This window comes from Hypanus sabinus, chromosome 16 (assembly GCF_030144855.1).
Source record: "Hypanus sabinus isolate sHypSab1 chromosome 16, sHypSab1.hap1, whole genome shotgun sequence".
Taxonomy (NCBI): Eukaryota; Metazoa; Chordata; class Chondrichthyes; order Myliobatiformes; family Dasyatidae; genus Hypanus; species Hypanus sabinus.
In genome coordinates this window covers 6,219,416-6,237,812 of record NC_082721.1, presented here as the reverse complement: position 1 = coordinate 6,237,812, position 18,397 = coordinate 6,219,416, and the positions used below count along the sequence as shown (strand labels likewise).

General features: G+C 41.7%; 1 protein-coding gene across 1 annotated transcript in view; it reads right to left on the bottom strand.

Moving 5' to 3' along the window:
• Window positions 1–18,397, bottom strand: part of unc13a (unc-13 homolog A (C. elegans)) — a 299,553-nt gene that overhangs the window by 53,313 nt on the left and 227,843 nt on the right. Inside the window, exons 23-26 of the mRNA XM_059992392.1 lie at window positions 16,052–16,141; window positions 13,621–13,755; window positions 3,512–3,645; window positions 1,482–1,567 (exon numbers count right to left, since the gene is read on the bottom strand). Of these exons, the coding sequence (XP_059848375.1) occupies window positions 1,482–1,567; window positions 3,512–3,645; window positions 13,621–13,755; window positions 16,052–16,141 (445 nt within the window). The remainder of the gene's footprint in view (window positions 1–1,481; window positions 1,568–3,511; window positions 3,646–13,620; window positions 13,756–16,051; window positions 16,142–18,397) is intronic.

Genomic DNA, 18,397 nt, shown 5'->3' with positions numbered 1-18,397 from the left:
CACACACAGCAGATATGTACGGTGTAACACACACACAAAATACTGGAGGAACTCAACAGATCAGGCAACATCTATGGAGAGGAATAAAAAGACGATGTTTCTGGCGAGACATCGATACTGGAAAGAAAGAGGGATGAACTTCCTTCCCACTCCTGATGAAGTCTTGGCCAGAAATGTCAACTGTTTATTCATTTCCACAGAAGCTGCCTAACCAACTGAGTTCCTCCAGCATTTTGTGTGTGTGCTGTTCTGGATTTCCAGCATCTGCAGATCTGTTGTGTTTAAGATATGTATGGACCTGTGACAAGTTGACCTCTGTCTGGCTAATGAAGCTGATATTAGACTGTCTGTCCAATCCATGGAGTCAAGAACATAGTAATTTTAAATGTAGGGAAAGATGATTGTTACATTAAATATCTGTATCCTGCTTCCCATTCCCAGATTGCATCAAAACGAAGCATTAACAAAAGTAGCTTTAAAAAAAACCCAGGGCAGCACAATAGTGTAGCAGTTACACAATCTGTAAAAGTCTGGCCTCAGTTAATCTGTCTGTATCTTCCTCCAGGACACTCTCATTGCTCCCTACTTGAGATAATCTGGATACCGGTCCTGATTCCAAATAGGCAACATGTGATACACCACTATCAACAGTCACCGAGCTGTCAACAATATCTCAAAACTCCTTAGCCAATCCTAATCTAGGTTTTTAGAAAATACATAAAACATTGCTCTCTCTCTGGTAAAGGTATTAGAGCCACTTGAAATAAAGGGATATTATTTCTTATTATTTATTTACTTTGTAGAAATATAGCATGGAATAGGCTCTTCTGACCCATGAACCACACCACCCAGTGAACCTGCTTAATCCCAGCTCAAACACGGACAATTTACAATGACCAATTAACCTACCAACTTGTTTGTCTTCTGACCCATGAGCTACATCGCTTAGCGACCCACCCACTAACTCTAGCTTAATTGCAGGACACAATAGCCTACTAACTGGCATGCCTTTGAACTGTTGGAGGGAATAGGAGCACCCGGAGGAAACCTATGCAATCACAGGGAGAACATACATACTTACAGACAGTACCAGATCTGAACTCTGAATTCTGACGCCCTGAGCTGTAATAGCATTGTGCTAACCACTACACTATTGTGGCACCCTTTCTGAAGCATTCAACTCCTAATTCAATCTGTGCTGCATATATTACTTTAAACCACTTCAATTAAGACACAATTATAAAGACATGTCTATAAATATATAATTAATGTTAAGAGGCTAATGAATGAAAATCCCTAAGTTAAATATAATATTTAGATTACTGATATACACAAGAAACAAAATTATTTCTCCAAACTATGTGAAAAAAAATAACATTATGGCTTTGTTGTTGAGTGCAGGTACCATATTTTTCCACAAATGAGTGAACAATTGGCACATTTTCATAATTTGTAAGTAAGAAATACTAAAATAGTACAACCTTCCATTGCATACTTCATGTCCTGGGCAAAAAGGTTCCACATCACTTCTGCACTTATCTTTCCCACATTCAGTTCCTGTGGAAACCTAAAAAGAAAGGAACATACAGCAGACTGAAATGATAAAGTATTACTTTTGTTTTCAATAATGATGAATTCCAAAGTTAAAAATGAAAATACATATCATGATACATTCATCATAATCTAAATTAGTACAAACATAGTATTACAAAATTTAATCACCACTTCTTATAAGAATTAATCTACAAGAACATAACTGCTAGTAAAGTGAGTTTTTTTTAATCCTAAAATTATTTCTTTCTTTCAGTTGCAGACATTAACTTGTGATGGGAATCACCTGAACTGCTGAACACTCACTGATGCCTCCACTAGATCCCCATCACACAATATGGAAACACAACTGATAAACTATTCCAAAATGGTATGCCTGGCTTTCCTGCTGGACATAATTACTGCTGAATAAGTTGCCCTTCAAGTTACAAGCCATTACATGTTCTAAATATGTATTTATTTAGATATACATCGTGAAACAGGTCCTTCAGGCCCAACAAGCCACAATCAGTAATCCACTGATCTAACCCTAGCCTAATCACAGGACAATTTACAATGACCAATTAACATACTAACTGGTATGTCTTTGGACTGAGGAAAATGGAAAACCCGGAGGAACCTATACGATCATGGAGAGAACATACAAACTCCTTACAGAAGGCACTGGAATTGAATCCGAACTCAGGAACACCCTGAGATATAATAGTGTCGTGTTAGTCTCTACATTACAATACCGATTATGGAGCAGATTTATTATTACTGGGTTAGAATCCTGGACCACATACCCAATAGCAGTAGGCAACATGTGATACTCCACTATCAACAGTCATTGAACCATCAACAGTATATCAAAATCCATCAACTCCTTAGCCAACCCTAAACACAGTTTTTAGGAAAATCATATAACATTGTTTTCTCGTCAAGGTATTCGAACCACTTTGAACCTAAGGATGTTTTTCTTTTTATTATTATGGAGACTTTTTGAAGCATTCAACTTCTAACTCAATCCATACCTTCCGTTAAGCAAATTTCTTCTCCCCCCCTTCCTCTATTCTCCACTCTGACCTTTTACCATTTTTCACCTGCCTACCAGTTCCCCCTGGGTCCCCTCCTCCTTCACTTTCTTCTATGGTCCACTCTCCTCTTCTATCAATTTCTTTCTTCTCCAGTCTTTGATCTTTCCCACCCATTTGGCTTCACCTATCACCTTTCAGCTAGCCTCCTTCCCCTCTCCCACCTTTTTATTCTGGCATCTTACCTCTTCTTTCTCAGTCCTGAGGAAGTGTCTCTGCCTGAAACATCAACTATCCATTTATTTTGATAGATACTGCCTGACCTGCTGAGCTCCTCCAGCATTTTGTGTAAGTTGCTCTGTATTTTCCTCGATCCCATTTCCATTAAGACACAATTACAGAGATACTTTTATAAACGTACTACGTATAGAGTACTTTTACCTCAAGCACTGTGGCTATTCTAGACTGAGCTCATTTCCCAAATTCTCAACACTGCTTAGAGAAGAGCAATAAATGATAGCCTTACCAATCAGCCCTTTGAAAAACAGGCAACTATGTTTGTTATGAGCATTGTGACAGTTTATTTTTATATATAGGAAGGACAGTGTATAATTACATGCTGCTGTTGCCAATAAATAAAATGATGATCATTGAAACAGAGAGGATTTTCTATCATATCTTAAGTTAAATATTGCTACAATGAAATAGAAAAGATATTTAGCCTGGTGTCTTTGGATTAATTCAACAAGACACTAAAGATAAGAATCATATATTTTGACTTCCGTTAATTTTTATCATGGCAAATGGGTGACTAGCAAAAACTACAATTTTAGTCATTAAATGTCTGCAATTAAATATCTGCCTTAAGATGCAGTATGTAATTTAGTCATATATTCTACAACACGTCATAAAAGAAAAGTATACAAAAATAGCCTACAGATACTTACTGATTGAGGCAGTGTGTGTATGAATTCTTGTCCTCTTCTATGATAGAAACAATGAGTGTAATGAGTTTGGACCAAAAGTCCAAATTCCTGATGCTAGGTCCTTGTTCTTCTGGGGGAATCTCAGCCTTTTTATTCTGAAGAATCAAACAAAATTAGATGGGTACAAAACTGCCTTTATTTTGTAAATAAATGAGAGATAACCAAGCTAGAGACATTTGTTAAATAAAGTTGTCATTGTGGCAAATATTGAGTTAAAATGCTGCTCCTTAACCTTCTACATTTCAATAATGGACAACACCAAAATTGCCATAACTACCCAAACATTAGATTTCTCCTTTCATTCTAGGTATCAGAAGATGTTGGAATAGAACATCGCACTTGCTTTTAATTAATTCTTGTGCTGAAATCTTTACAAAATAATACACTTAAGAAAAATTATTTCATGAAGATTTCAGCACAAGTGCACTGGTGAAGCCTTGCTTGGAGTACTGAGTGCAGTTTTGGGCTCTGTCTTGAAGAAAGGACGTGCTGACAATGGAAAGGGTTCAAAGAAGGTTCATGAAAACTATTCTGGGATTGAAAGGCTTATTATATGTGGAACATTTGCTGGCTCTGGGCCTGTACTCACCGGAATTCAGAAGAATGAAGGGGATCTTATTGAAACCTATGGAAATGTTGAAAGGCTTCGATACAGTGAATGTGGAGAGGATGTTTCTTATGGTGGGGAAGTCTAGAACCAGAGGACATAGCCTCAGAATAGAGGGATGTCCATTTAGGACAGAGATGAGGAATTTCTTCAGCTACAGAGTGGTGGATCTGAGGAATTCATTGCCTCGGGTGGCTGTCGAAGCCAAGTTATTGGGTATATTTAAGGCAGAGGCTGATAGATACTTGATTAGTCAGGGCATGAGGATTAAGGGGAGAAGGCAGGAGATTTTGGCTAAGAGGGAAATGGATCTGCCATGATGAAATGGCAGAGTAGAATCGATGGACCAAATGGCCTTAATTCTGCATCTATATTATGGTTCAAATACAATACTATTAGCAATGGAGAATGATTATTCATTAGTTTGAATGCATTTGTATATTATATTGCCCACTAATGAGGTCCCACTTCCAGATTCCTGCACTGCAGCAGAAAAGTACATTTATCCTTTATTAAAATGCTTTGTAAACCTCTTAGTAGCAGCAGATATAAATTGAAAGATTAGCACAGGCAAGAAAAAAAAACAAATTATGTTCAGTTTAGTGATACAAGGAGGGTCCTGATAACTAAGAGAAGTGCTGAAAATATGGAATTAAACAAGCAAACATTTTATGTCAATTGTGCACTGAATTAGTAATTAATAATGAAATATTATAATTAACCAATTAAAGTTTAACATTAAAAAGATTTTAGAATTAAAAGGTTTAAGCTGTTAAATATTTACTTTATTCACTATGGCCAATACTACCTGTAGATATTAAGATTAAAAGACAAATAATTTCTTATAATTCATATATTTATTTTCCATTGGCTTTAAGAGTTATACATTGAAAGATTTGAATAACATGGTCTCATGGTCTTAATACAAGATTGCTTTTGAGGTCCTGTCATATAATAAATATAGCTGCATTTATTTTGCCTCAATCACACATTCTCTATACAAATATAAAACCAAGGCAGGTTTTTATCATATGTCACCAACAAGGTTGACAGGTGCTATTGTGATTTTTAGGGTGGAATGATCCTAGTTCTCATTAGAACTCATTCTGGAACAGGTTGATACAAAAAAAGATAAATGAGCAATATTTACTCGTTCATGTACACTCAGACCCTGCTTAACGCTCAGGATGCGTTCCTTGGAGGTGGAGCGCTATGTAAATCAGCGTTATGCCGGGTTTTAACTTTATGTAAATAGACATGTGTGCCTGACTGAGAAAAATCAAACTTGAGATATATGATTTATTGTTTTATTTATACACTAATTCATGGAGTTACAAACATGCAAACAGGCCTAATCTGTACATCAGTGGAGCAGCAGCAGAGGGAAGTGGGTGGCAGTTACATCTTAGATGGGGGGGTCAGACTGTGGATCCACCTCAAGCTTTGGCTTCTCTTTCAAGTAGGTATCAAGATTTGACTACCTTTTCTTAGATTGCCTCTCATGAAGCAGTTTTCGGTAGCAGGGAATCATGTCGAGAACACCTCTCTTTGCCTTATTGCTTTGCTTCCAGTCAGGATCATTATCGATTAACTGGTCCATGATTTGTGTGATCATGGTGATGCTAGTGCTGAGGAATTTTGTGGTGAGGTTTCTTGCTGAGAATGCAGTAACTCTTCAACATCACTATCATTAACATCCTCTAATCCCGCTTCACTGGCCAGTTCAATAATGTTTTGAATGACTGGTTCTGCCTGAAATCCCAGGATGCTGCCATAGTTTCTTCCACACTCTATTCATGCAGTTTGAAGTTACTTCACCCCAGGGTGCTCTGATATTGTTTACAGCTTTCATGATGTTGTACTTTTAGATGTACTACCCTTACTGGAAATTGCAGGCCATTTACCAGACAGTGAAAAAAGTGGAATAAATTGGTGAGAGAACAAGAATATTTACACATGTGGGGGAGTCAGAGTGTGAACTAATATGCAACTAGCTGGGAATGCCTCAGAGCGTATGCAAAACACTCTCATTGGCTGACTGAATGATTACTGTAATGGCAGCCACCCTAGAGAAGTTTTAAGTGTTGCTTAGAATGAATTTTTGGCATTAAAAAATTTTTAATAAAGAATTGACTAACTGCATTGTAATGAATCTATGCTATGCATAATAGAGTGTATTTCTGTTAATATATTGTCAATCAAAAAGAAAATTGCTCAAATAGCAAAAGGTTTGAGTTTTGAAGGTTAGCAAAGGCACAAGGTCAAAAAGTGTGTTCAAAAACCATACTGAAGTTTGTGTTAAAACTTGGAGACATGGAAAGGACAATTTAATATATAGTGCCAAATAAATAAACCAAACTTTGTGGACTCAGTACAGAATGACTTATTAAAATTCTGTGATCCTGAGCATTTATTTGTTAAAGTATAGAGTAAATTAAACAAACTATTTATCTTAGAGAATGGAAGTGATTAGTGTTTTTGTGTGCAGCTATTTCACCTTCCAGAACAATTTGGAGATATTACAAGAGTGTAGAATCCAATGGTCAAGATAAGAATGCCAGTCTCTGAGATACAAAATCTCTTGCTGCGTAAAATCCAATATGGGAGAATGAGGTCTGCTAAGGAAGAGCAGCTCACTAAACTTTTGAATGGAATTAAAGCCAGGGTGTTTATAATCTCTTAGGTTGATGTAAAGGATCCAGCCCAACTATTTCAAATAGCAGGGATGTTCAATCCAGAGTTTTCAGTACTATTTATAACATGATCAAGATGACAAGAAAACAATTTTTCTAATTTGGATTGGTTTGCTATTTTTTCTAATTTTGTAAAAGTGACTAAACTTCACTAGTACTTCAGTTGTAAAGGTGATAAACAATATGTGGATTAGTCAGTGAACACAGTACATAATTAATTTACATTAAAATATGTGATGTAAATAAGATGCAACAATAGTATAGATGGTAAAATTTTGAAAGAACAAATTTTAAATTGTGTGAAATATTAAATGTGGAGAAATTGTAAAGTTGAATTAATGCACCAAATATTTATCGCGTTGGCCAGAAAGAATGACAATCTTCAAATCAGTGAATTCAAATGAATCAAGGACAGTGGAAGCAGTCTTTGTTCTTGCCGTGTGCTTGGGGGATGGAGGCTGCCATTTTGTGAAGACACTCGATTCTCCATTTTGTGAGCTTGACATGCTGGACTTGAGTGAGGCACAGAATCGTTGGAAGAGGTAGAAGCGGTATCTCTCTCTCCTCTCCTCTCCAACAATAGCTTGAAATATATCATTTCTTACAGCTTTATGCAGCAGGAAACCAAGACAGCAAATAGTTTCTGATACTGGATAAAAAGCCCATCAAAGGTATGGAAATTTACTGTGGTGAACTATGTGCCTGTCGGGACACGCCCCTGCTGACTGCTCCTGTGGCTCCTCCCACAGGCCCCTGTATAAAGGAGACCTGCGGCCTGAAGATCGGCCTCAGTCTCCAGGACCTTGTATGATAGACACTCACTCCTGGTTCCTTCTTCCAGTCAATAAAAGCCGATATCTCGCCTACGTCTCAGTGTGAGTTATTGATGGTGCATCAATTTTATTGACTGGAAGTTTTAAAACATGGAACCCGTTTTGCGTCCGGACCGGTTGGATTTGGACCCTCAAGACCCTGACGCAGCTCTCGCTTTTGAACACTGGCTTGCATGCTTCCAATCGTACTTGGCGGAGCTTCGTGCGACTGAACCCGCCGTTATGCACAGAATCCTACTCTCGAGGGTCTCCTCCAAAGTTTACTCCTTTATCCGGGACCTGCCGACCTACGAAGGGGCACTGGACGCCCTCAAACGACAGTACCTGCGGCCGGTGAACACCGTCTACGCAAGACATCGCTTAGCTACCCGGCAACAGCGGCCTGGCGAATCGTGCGCTGAGTTTCTCCGAGCACTACAGACACTCGTCCGACCTTGCGACTGCAAGACGCTCACGGCAGAACAGCATGCGGAGCTGCTGGTGCGAGACGCCTTTGTGACGGGACTGAGGTCAGTGTACATGCGCCAGCGACTGCTGGAGAACTCGGATCTTACCTTAAGCTCGGCGATAGAGAAGGCCAACGCTCTAGAAGCTGCTTTGCATAACGCCGACGCTGTCCAGTCGCGCGATTCCCCGCCGGTTTCGTGGACGCCTCAGACCCCGCCACCGCCGGCTCCCGGGAGCGAATTCGCCAACGCCGCCGCCAGTCGCCATTCCACGAGCTCCCCGACCCAGACCACGGCTGTGGCCCGTAAGAAACTCGTGCTTTGTTATTTCTGTGGCCAAAAGAAACATCCTCGACGACGCTGTCCAGCGCGAGAAGCGACCTGCTCCAGCTGCGGAAAGCGGGGCCATTTCGCCAAGTTCTGTAAGTCTCAACCTCGAGCGGAGTGCAGAGCTGCGGGTGAAACGTGGGGGCCGCCATCTTGCATGCCGGGATGTGGGCGGCCATCTTTGTCGACGTCAGCACGCCCCGCCCCCGATCCTCGGATGCTGACCGGGTACCCCGGATGTGAGCGGCCATCTTTGTCGGCGTCAGCATGCCCCGCCCCCGACCCTCCGATGCTGACCGGGTACCCCGACGATCCAACTCTGGCCACTGTGACTCTCGACCAAAGCGCCCCACACCAGCTTGCAAGATCCATGATGGACATCCAGGTGGAGGGGCACTGGACTGGATGCCTGTTTGACACGGGCAGCACTGGGAGTTTTATTCACCCGGACACAGTGCAACGCTGCGGACTTGCAACGCGGCCGGTCAGTCGGAGGTTCCATTTGGCCTCTGGGTCGCAGTCCGCAGACATCCGGGCGGGTTGTGTAGCGACTTTGGTGGTGCAAGGCACAGAATATCGGGACTTTGAACTGCTGGTCATGCCTAATCTGTGTGCACCTGTGCTATTGGGGCTGGACTTCCAGAGCCATCTCGAAAGTGTGACTATGGTATACGACGGGCCCCTCCCACCACTCACTGTCAAGAATCCTCAGTTTTGTGGGACTTCTTCACATACCCCGCTACTGACCACACACACACACGGACACACACATCCCATCCAGAACCAGGCCAACAGCTGCGCTACCGACACTTGCAGCCTCTCCACTCTCAAGATCCCTCCCCCACCGCTGTTCGCCAACCTGACCCCCGACTGTAAACCTGTGGCAACCAAAAGCAGGAGGTACAGCGCGGGGGACCGGGCCTTCATTCAGTCGGAGGTGCAGCGGCTGCTCAGGGAGGGGATCATTGAGCCGAGCACAAGCCCTTGGAGGGCCCAGGTGGTTGTTGTTCGGACTGGGCAGAAAAATAGGATGGTGGTGGACTATAGTCAAACCATCAATAGGTTTACGCAGCTTGACGCATACCCCCTACCCCGCATCGCGGATATGGTCAACCAGATTGCTCAGTATAAGGTGTACTCGACAATAGATCTGAAATCCGCTTATCACCAGCTCCCCATCTGCCCAGAGGACCGCCCCTACACCGCCTTCGAGGCGGGCGGCCGGCTCTATCACTTCCTGCGCGTCCCTTTCGGTGTCACGAATGGTGTCTCTGTCTTCCAGAGGGAAATGGACCGGATGGTGGACCAGTACCAACTGCAGGCCACATTTCCCTATCTGGATAACATCACCATCTGTGGTCATGACAGGCCAGATCACGACGCCAACCTCCAACGGTTTCTCCAAGTGGCCGCAGCTCTGAACCTTACTTATAACAGGGACAAGTGTGTTTTTGGTACCACCCGCCTTGCTATACTTGGGTATGTCGTGGAAAACGGGGTTATTGGGCCTGATCCCGAACGTATGCGCCCCCTGTTAGAGCTCCCTCTTCCCACCACTCTCAAGGCCCTCAGACGGTGCCTGGGGTTTTTTTCCTATTACGCCCAATGGGTCCCCCATTACGCAGACAAGGCTCGCCCCCTGGTCAAGTCTACCTCGTTTCCCCTCTCTGCTGAGGCCTGCGCGGCCTTCAACTGCATTAAAGCGGACATTGCCAAAGCTACGATGCATGCAGTGGACGAGACCGCTCCCTTCCAAGTGGAGTGTGATGCCTCCGATTTCGCTCTGGCTGCTACCCTTAATCAGGAAGGCAGACCAGTAGCATTCTTTTCTCGCACCCTCCAAGGCTCTGAAATTCGGCACTCCGCGGTGGAGAAAGAAGCCCAGGCCATAGTGGAGGCTGTTAGGCACTGGAGGCACTATCTTGCTGGCAAAAGATTCACTGTGCTGACCGACCAGCGCTCGGTTGCGTTCCTGTTCAGCAACCAACAGCGGGGCAAGATCAAAAATGATAAGATTTTGCGGTGGAGGATAGAACTCTCCACCTACACCTATGATATCCTGTACCGGCCTGGCAGACTCAATGAGCCCCCTGATGCCCTATCCCGGGGAACATGTGCTAGCACACAGCTCGACCAGCTGTACGCCCTTCACGCACAACTTTGCCATCCGGGGGTCACCCGATTTTACCATTTTGTGAAAGCTCGGAACCTGCCGTACTCCCTGGAGGACATCAGGACGATGACCAGGGACTGCCAAATTTGTGCCGAGTGCAAACCGCACTTCTACTGTCCTGACACGGCACAACTTGTCAAGGCCACCCGCCCTTTTGAACGCCTGAGTGTTGACTTTAAGGGCCCCCTTCCCTCCACTGACCGCAATGTCTATTTTCTCAGTGTTATTGACGAGTTCTCACGGTTACCCTTTGCCATCCCCTGCCCCGACACCACTGCCACGTCCGTCATAAAAGCCCTGCGCCAGCTCTTCACTCTGTTCGGGTATCCCTGCTATATCCACAGTGATAGAGGGTCCTCCTTTATGAGTGAGGAGCTGCGCCAGTACTTGCTAGCTAGGGGCATTGCTACCAGTCGGACCACGAGTTATAATCCCCGGGGTAATGGCCAGGTGGAGCGGGAGAATGCCACAGTGTGGAAGGCCACACTTTTAGCCCTTAAGTCCAAAGGGTTGCCGGTCTCTCGATGGCAGGAGGTCCTCCCTGAGGCACTGCACTCTATCCGCTCTCTGTTATGTACGTCCACCAATGCCACCCCTCACGAACGCCTATTCTCTTTTCCCAGGAAGTCTGTCACTGGGACCACCCTACCAGTTTGGCTGACGTCCCCGGGGCCAGTGCTGCTCCGGAAACATGTGAGGAGCAATAAATACTCCCCGCTGGTGGAGAGGGTTCACCTTCTCCATGCGAACCCCCAGTATGCTTACGTGGTCTTACCTGATGGGCGGGAGGACACGGTCTCCATCCGCGACCTGGCACCCGCAGGTGCAGCAGACCACTACCCTGAAGGCTCTCCGGTAACTGTGAACCCTGCACCAGAGGTGACACCGTACTCACCAGGCCCTACACAGACTCCTCACGACACTTGTATACCGGGCGTTTCGTACGCATTTATACCAGGCGCCTCGCACATGCATGAGGGATCACCGGCGCCTAGTGGGCAAGAACACGCGCAACCCCCGTCCCCTGTGCAATCACCAATGTTGCCGGCACCTATGCGGTCACAGCCGGTGCTACGTAGATCGCAGCGACAGATTCGACCGCCTGATCGGCTTGACTTGTAAGAACCTTCGCTACATGAGGACTTTTTCAAACGAAGGGGGGGTGAATGTGGTGAACTATGTGCCTGTCGGGACACGCCCCTGCTGACTGCTCCTGTGGCTCCTCCCACAGGCCCCTGTATAAAGGAGACCTGCGGCCTGAAGATCGGCCTCAGTCTCCAGGACCTTGTATGATAGACACTCACTCCTGGTTCCTTCTTCCAGTCAATAAAAGCCGATATCTCGCCTACGTCTCAGTGTGAGTTATTGATGGTGCATCATTTACTGTATACTGAAGGCACATTTACTCACAAATCACTTTCTACACAAGGTCAAACACTGGCTCACAGTTTCTATTGTCAGAAATAAAACCAGGAATTATGCAAAGCAGAATGTCTTACAATAGTGATACATCCCTGAATTGGAATACAACACCAACAAAACAATTTGTAATGGTCAAACACACTTTATTTATTTATTTAGAGAGCGTGCTGAACTGGCTCTTCTGGCCCAATGAGCTGCACTGTCCAGCAACCCACTTATTTTACCCTAGCCTAATCACAAATCACATGAAATCTTACAATGACCAATTAACCCATATGTCTTTGCACTGTAGGAGGAAACCAGAGCATCCAGAGGAAACCTGCGCATTCATGGGGAGATTTTACAATCTACTTAGAGACAGCAGTGGAAACACCAAAATGCCGCAAGCTGTAATAGCTTCACAGTAACTGCTATGCTACTATAGTATACTTAATTACACAGGCAAACAGAAAGCCTTCCAATGCCAGGTATTTAATCCCTTTTACATGGAGTCAAGTCTCTTTGAATATGCATCATCACAGCAAATTATATGACAGCTCATAGTCTCGGTTACCTTCTGTGTTACACTGGATTTTGGAGCACATCATAAATGTGAGAGATTTTGCAAGTGCTGGAACTTCACAGGAACCTTTGAACAGTTCATGGTCTCAGCCACTTTGCATGCTACTTTAGATTTCCAGTACCTGCAGAATCTCATGTTTATGATGTGCTCCAAAATTGAATTTTGCGCCTCTAATGTGTTGGACTAGACTTGATCTCATATACGCAGGTTCAAAGTTATAAAGGCAGCCTTGAGGGAATTTCATACATCTAAAACTATACCATCTAATTACTTTAATAAGGCCACAAGTCACCATGATCATTGAAAGTAGATGCCCAGTGCAGTTAATGAGGAATAATTTTATTAATATGTGCAGCCTTTCCTAAATATCTGGGTATTTTGATAAAAATGCTACGGTAAATTAATTTTAATTTCTTTTAAGTGCACTTCTTTTTTAATGTCTCTGCCATGGTTAAAAATATGAGCATGGGCTGAAAGGACGTGCTCGTTTTAGACTAATAAAACTCAATGGCATCATAAACACAAGAGATTCTGCACAAGCCAAGCAGAATTCTTCAGGCCAAGTCCCTTCATCAGGACTGGAAAAGAAGGGACAAGAAGCCAGAATAAGAAGATTGTTGGAGGGGAAGGAGTACAAGTTGGCAGGTGAAAGGTGAGACCCCTGGTGGGGGGGGGGGGGGGGAAGATGGGGATGTATGAAGAAGCTGGGAAGGTAACAGATTAAAAAATGCAAAGGGCTGGAAGAGGAGGAATCTAATAGGAGAGGACTGAAGACCATGGAAGAAAGAGAAGAGGAACCAGAGGGAAGTGAGAAGAAAAGAAGCAGTAAGAAAAGGCTGACGAGGAAGATGTCTAAAGTATCATAAGCTTTGCACATCTAGAAAAGAGAGCAGTAAAAGTAGAAACAAAGGGTGAACTCAAACCAGACAAAAAGCTGCAGAATCTTTATAGCTTGTTTGTTTACTCTGCATCAAACAGTGAAATTTATAAACAGGATATACACTTACTGGATCAGTCTGGTATTCTCGGCTGTACAATTCATGGCAGTTGTTGAAGATATATTCATAAGTGGAATTCAAGCAGGCTTTCACACAATCTTTCACAACCTGACTGGCCCTTGGTGGGCTCTGCAACTCCTGGACCTGAAAGGATGAAATAAGTCTGAATATATTACAATATTTCAACAGTCAATTTAAATACCTTTCAAATAGCACTATTAGAGTCAGAAACATTACAGCACATACAGGGCCATACGGCCCATCTAGTCCATGCCGAATCATTAATCTGCATAGTCCCATTGACCTGCACCCAGACCTTTGCCCTCCATACCCCTCCCATCTATGTACCTAGCAAAATTACTCTTAAATGGACAAATCAAACCTGCATCCTCTGCTTGTGCTGGCTGATTGTTCCACTCTCTCACTACCCTCTGAGTGAAAAAAATCATTAATGATGTATAAGAATCATTATGCAAATCTGAAAGGCATACTCAGCTGGATATTATTTGTTTTAATAAAAGCATTTATTCATACATTGAGCAATAAACATACTGTAATTCATTTCTAATGCATGGATTGTCTGATCTTTTTAATTATATGATCAGGAAATCACAAGGCATGATAATATCCTGGGAAATAGCCACTCATAAAGTGGAAGCTAGTTGCCAATTTTTATTTCATTTTTTTTCCTTCCTCAACTTGGATCTGATTCATCCACATTGAGTCAATACATTTATCCTCTTCTTCCAGACATTCACATTGGATCATGTTATTACATAAATTTTTTCTGTATGATACATTTATTTTCCTCTCCAAAGAAATAATGCTTGGTTGGATAATATTTGTGGAAGAATTCACAGGCACAATTATGCAATGAACATCTTAATTTGATATTCATGCCCATCCAGGTACTTTGGTAATAATAAACTGAAGTTTTAAATCTTGTGCAGCATTATTCATTGCCAGTGGAGAGAGATATAACAAATGCTTCCTGTTCCTAGCTCAAAGAAAGTAAATTTATTATCAAATACATATATATCACCATATATTACTCTGAGATTCATTTTCTTGCAGGCATTCACAGTAGAACAAAGAAATACTATAGAATCAATGAGAAACTAACATACAAAGACTACCACTTCATCTAACCATGCTAATACTAAACTACACAATGGTGTTCTAGAATTGGATATAAATAAAGAAAGGGTGGATACTGATGTTATTTTTCAATGTTACACACAGATTTGAGCTTTGCAGGTCAGGAGCTCAAAGTACTCTGTCATCTGAATTTATGTATGTCTCAGTTTCAGTTACAGACCAAAGGATTCTTGTTTGGTCATCTTCATATAATTTATCTAGAGGTACAGCACAGAACAGGCCCTTCCGGCCAATAAGCCACATCACCCAGCACCCACCTACTTAACCCTAGCCTAATCACAGGACAATTCACAATGACCAATTAACCTACAAACTGGTATATCTTTGGACTGTAGGAGGAAAACAGAGCACCTGAAAGGAACTCCCACTCTATTTACCATACATGCAGTTTATAAAACTGGCAAAAAAAATTTAAGGTGATGTGCCATTCTTCATCATTCAGAGATTTCTTATCATCTTCATTAGTCCGTAACAAATAGCATGATTGACCGACGTGGCTGTGGACAGTGTTAACAGATACTAATTTCATATTTGACACCAGTGATGTTCCTTGCTATCCTTTCAACAATGAACAGAATTACCATGTTAGTTTATGTAAACTATAGTAATGTGCAATGCTGGAAGCACTAATAATTGCTAATAAAGTATTTTAATTATGGTAGAAGAGATAATACCGGACAAAAGCTACTACTGAGGGCAACTGATATCCAGGTGAAAACTACAATAAAAACACGCCAAAATGTTTTTATTACCAAGTGCAAGAAATGAAATTTTGAAAAACAAAAAACCCTCATTTAAAGTAAGAATGTGGTACTATATTATGAAAACTTTTAAAGTGGATTTATAAAAAAGAGATATTTTGTCAGTTACTTGATCACCAGCTGCAAGTAAACAGTTAAATTTCACAAGTATCCAGTTTCATAGTAATAAATGATTCCTATTAGTTTGCTTTTATTCTAAGAATAGCTCTGTTTTAACAGCTCCTTTTGTAAGTCCTATATTTGTTCAGAATTTCAGTAAGAAATTTGCCTTGTTGATTCAGAACATGGTAAGTTTCAGAAGGTGACAATCCAACAAAAGATTTTTTTAAAACTAGCTCAGAAGATCATTTTGGTTAGGAAGTTGTTCCTGCTTCAAATTTCTTATTTTTGCTCTTGTTAGTCAATCAGCAGAAACTCCAAGATGAGACATTTAATGTTATGAATGCATTTTGGGTGATTTTTCATTAGTTTCAAACTATATCGTCTGCATAATATTCATTAAATGTTATCCGTTAGCCTACCTTCATCCGGAAGAAGGTTATACTTGTTAGGAGATCAACAGTTGACTTCAAATCTTGTAACCTTTCAGGACTGCTTGCTGGAAAGTTATTCTATTTAAAAGCACGAGAATTAAATTTTCAAAATTATATCAATAAATGCAACAAGAACCAACCGCATAAACTTCAGTGACCTTCAAAGATAAAATGCAATATTATGAAATATGTTTTCTATTCTGAATCCATAGGGTAGATACCTATTTTCTGTCATATGTTCATGATGTTCCATTTCATTCCAAAGATAACCAACTTGCCTATTCAGCATGTTACATTCATACAATGTATGCAACAGAGAATGGTTTTCCACTCCCATACATCTCACAGAAAAAACATGAAAAAAGTTTCTCATCTTTGAATTTATTTTGAATCAGCAATTTTTTTATTAAACTTATTTTATTTTACTTTAAAAACATTTTATTCCCTTGAACCCATTCTAATACATGGCACTTACATCAATCATGCATAATTTAGCAATCTTTTAATTAACTTTCCATTTTTGAACTAAGCCCATCCACTCGATAATATTTCACTTCTACCAATCTTGATTGAAGGAGGTGATACTAAATTTTATGGCAATATCACAATCTTATTAGAAATCTTGTTTCTATGATGATAACATATTTCTTACTAATGGACTATGGTTCAGTAAGTAGATTCAGTCATAGCACTAAAAAATCTGAAGTATTTATAGAAAACCTCTGGTACAGAGAAATAGGATAGATTATATAGCACAACAAGAAATTGATTTCTGCTGTGTCCCTCTGTGAACAGCAAAACTGAGGAGGTTTGAAATAAAATCAACTTCAGATTATTTAGAATAGACATCCATCTCTTTCTAAATCAGTTTTAACACTGATTGATGAAATCAGTTAACACCAACAATTTGCAGTTCTTTGTTTCTCATGATTCAACAGCATAACCAATGGCCTTTACTGGAGCCACTTGAGGCAATCAACAAGCGAGGGAAAACTGGAATGAATGGGAATTCTCTCAGCTCTACAGCACTACTACAAGCTTCTAATAATGGCACTGCACTGCTGCAGTTGTCTCTCTATTCTTATAATAGCCCCATCCATTTCACGCTAGAAGTCAAAATGATCACTGACCCAAATTACAGAGACCCAGGCTGCCAAATACATTTAACTTTATGACTGTATATCACATTGTTTATTTCAAGTTTAGTTTTTGAAGAACTACGAAGTCAAAGTACTAACAAGAGAAAATCTGCAGATGCTGGAAATCCAAGCAACACACCAAAATTCGTGCATGTGCATGTGTGTGAGTGTAAGTCAAAGTACTACCTTACAGGATCAGAGAAAGAAAGACAATGGAGCAAAAAACTACAAAGACATCTTTAATTTTAAGTACAACTTTAACTTTGGCTTACACAGCAATTCATTACTGTTTTAAATAGCATGTGCAATCTAAACAAATGATTCTTGTTACAGCCCTTCTTAGTTCAAACACGTTATAAAATTCTCCAGATTCTGGAAATCCAGAGCAACATACACAAAATGCTGGAGAAAATCAGTAGGTTGGGCAGCATCTATGGAAATGAATAAACAGTTGACTTTTCGGCCTTCTTTGGGATTGGAAAGGAAAGGGGAAGGTGCCAGAATAAAAAGGTAGGTGGGGGGGGGTAGGAGAAGGAGGGCAATTCAGAAGGTGATAGGTGAAGCCAAATAGGTGGGGGAGGGGGGATAAAGTAAGAGGCTGGGAAATGATAGGTGGAAGAGGCTGGAGAAGGAGTCTAATAGGTGAGGAGAGTGGACCATAGGAGAAAGAGAAGGAGGGGTACCAGATGGAGGTGACAGGCAGGTGAGAAGAAAAGGTAAGACCCCCACACACAAAGTGCTGGAGGAAGTCAGTATTCCAGGCAGCATCTATGGAGAAGAGTAAACAGTTCACATTTTGAGCTGACCATGTGTGTTGCTTGGATTTCCAGCATCTGCAGATTTTCTCATGTTCATACAAGAAGTAAGCGGCCAGGTTGGAGAATAGAAGAAGATTGAAGGTGGAAGTAAAAAGAAAACTAGAAAGAGAAATCGATGTTCACGCCATCAGGTTGGAGACTACCCAGACAGAATATGAGATGTAGCTTCTCCACTCTGAGAGTGGCCTCATCATGGCAGAAGATGCACTGACATGTCAGGATGGGAATGGGAATCAGAATTAAAATGGTTGGCCACAGGGAAATTCCACTTTTGGTGGATGAAGTGAAGGTGCTCAACAAAGTGGTCCCCAATTTACATTGGGGACCACCAATGTACATGAAGCTGCATCAGGAGCACCAAATACAATAGACAAACC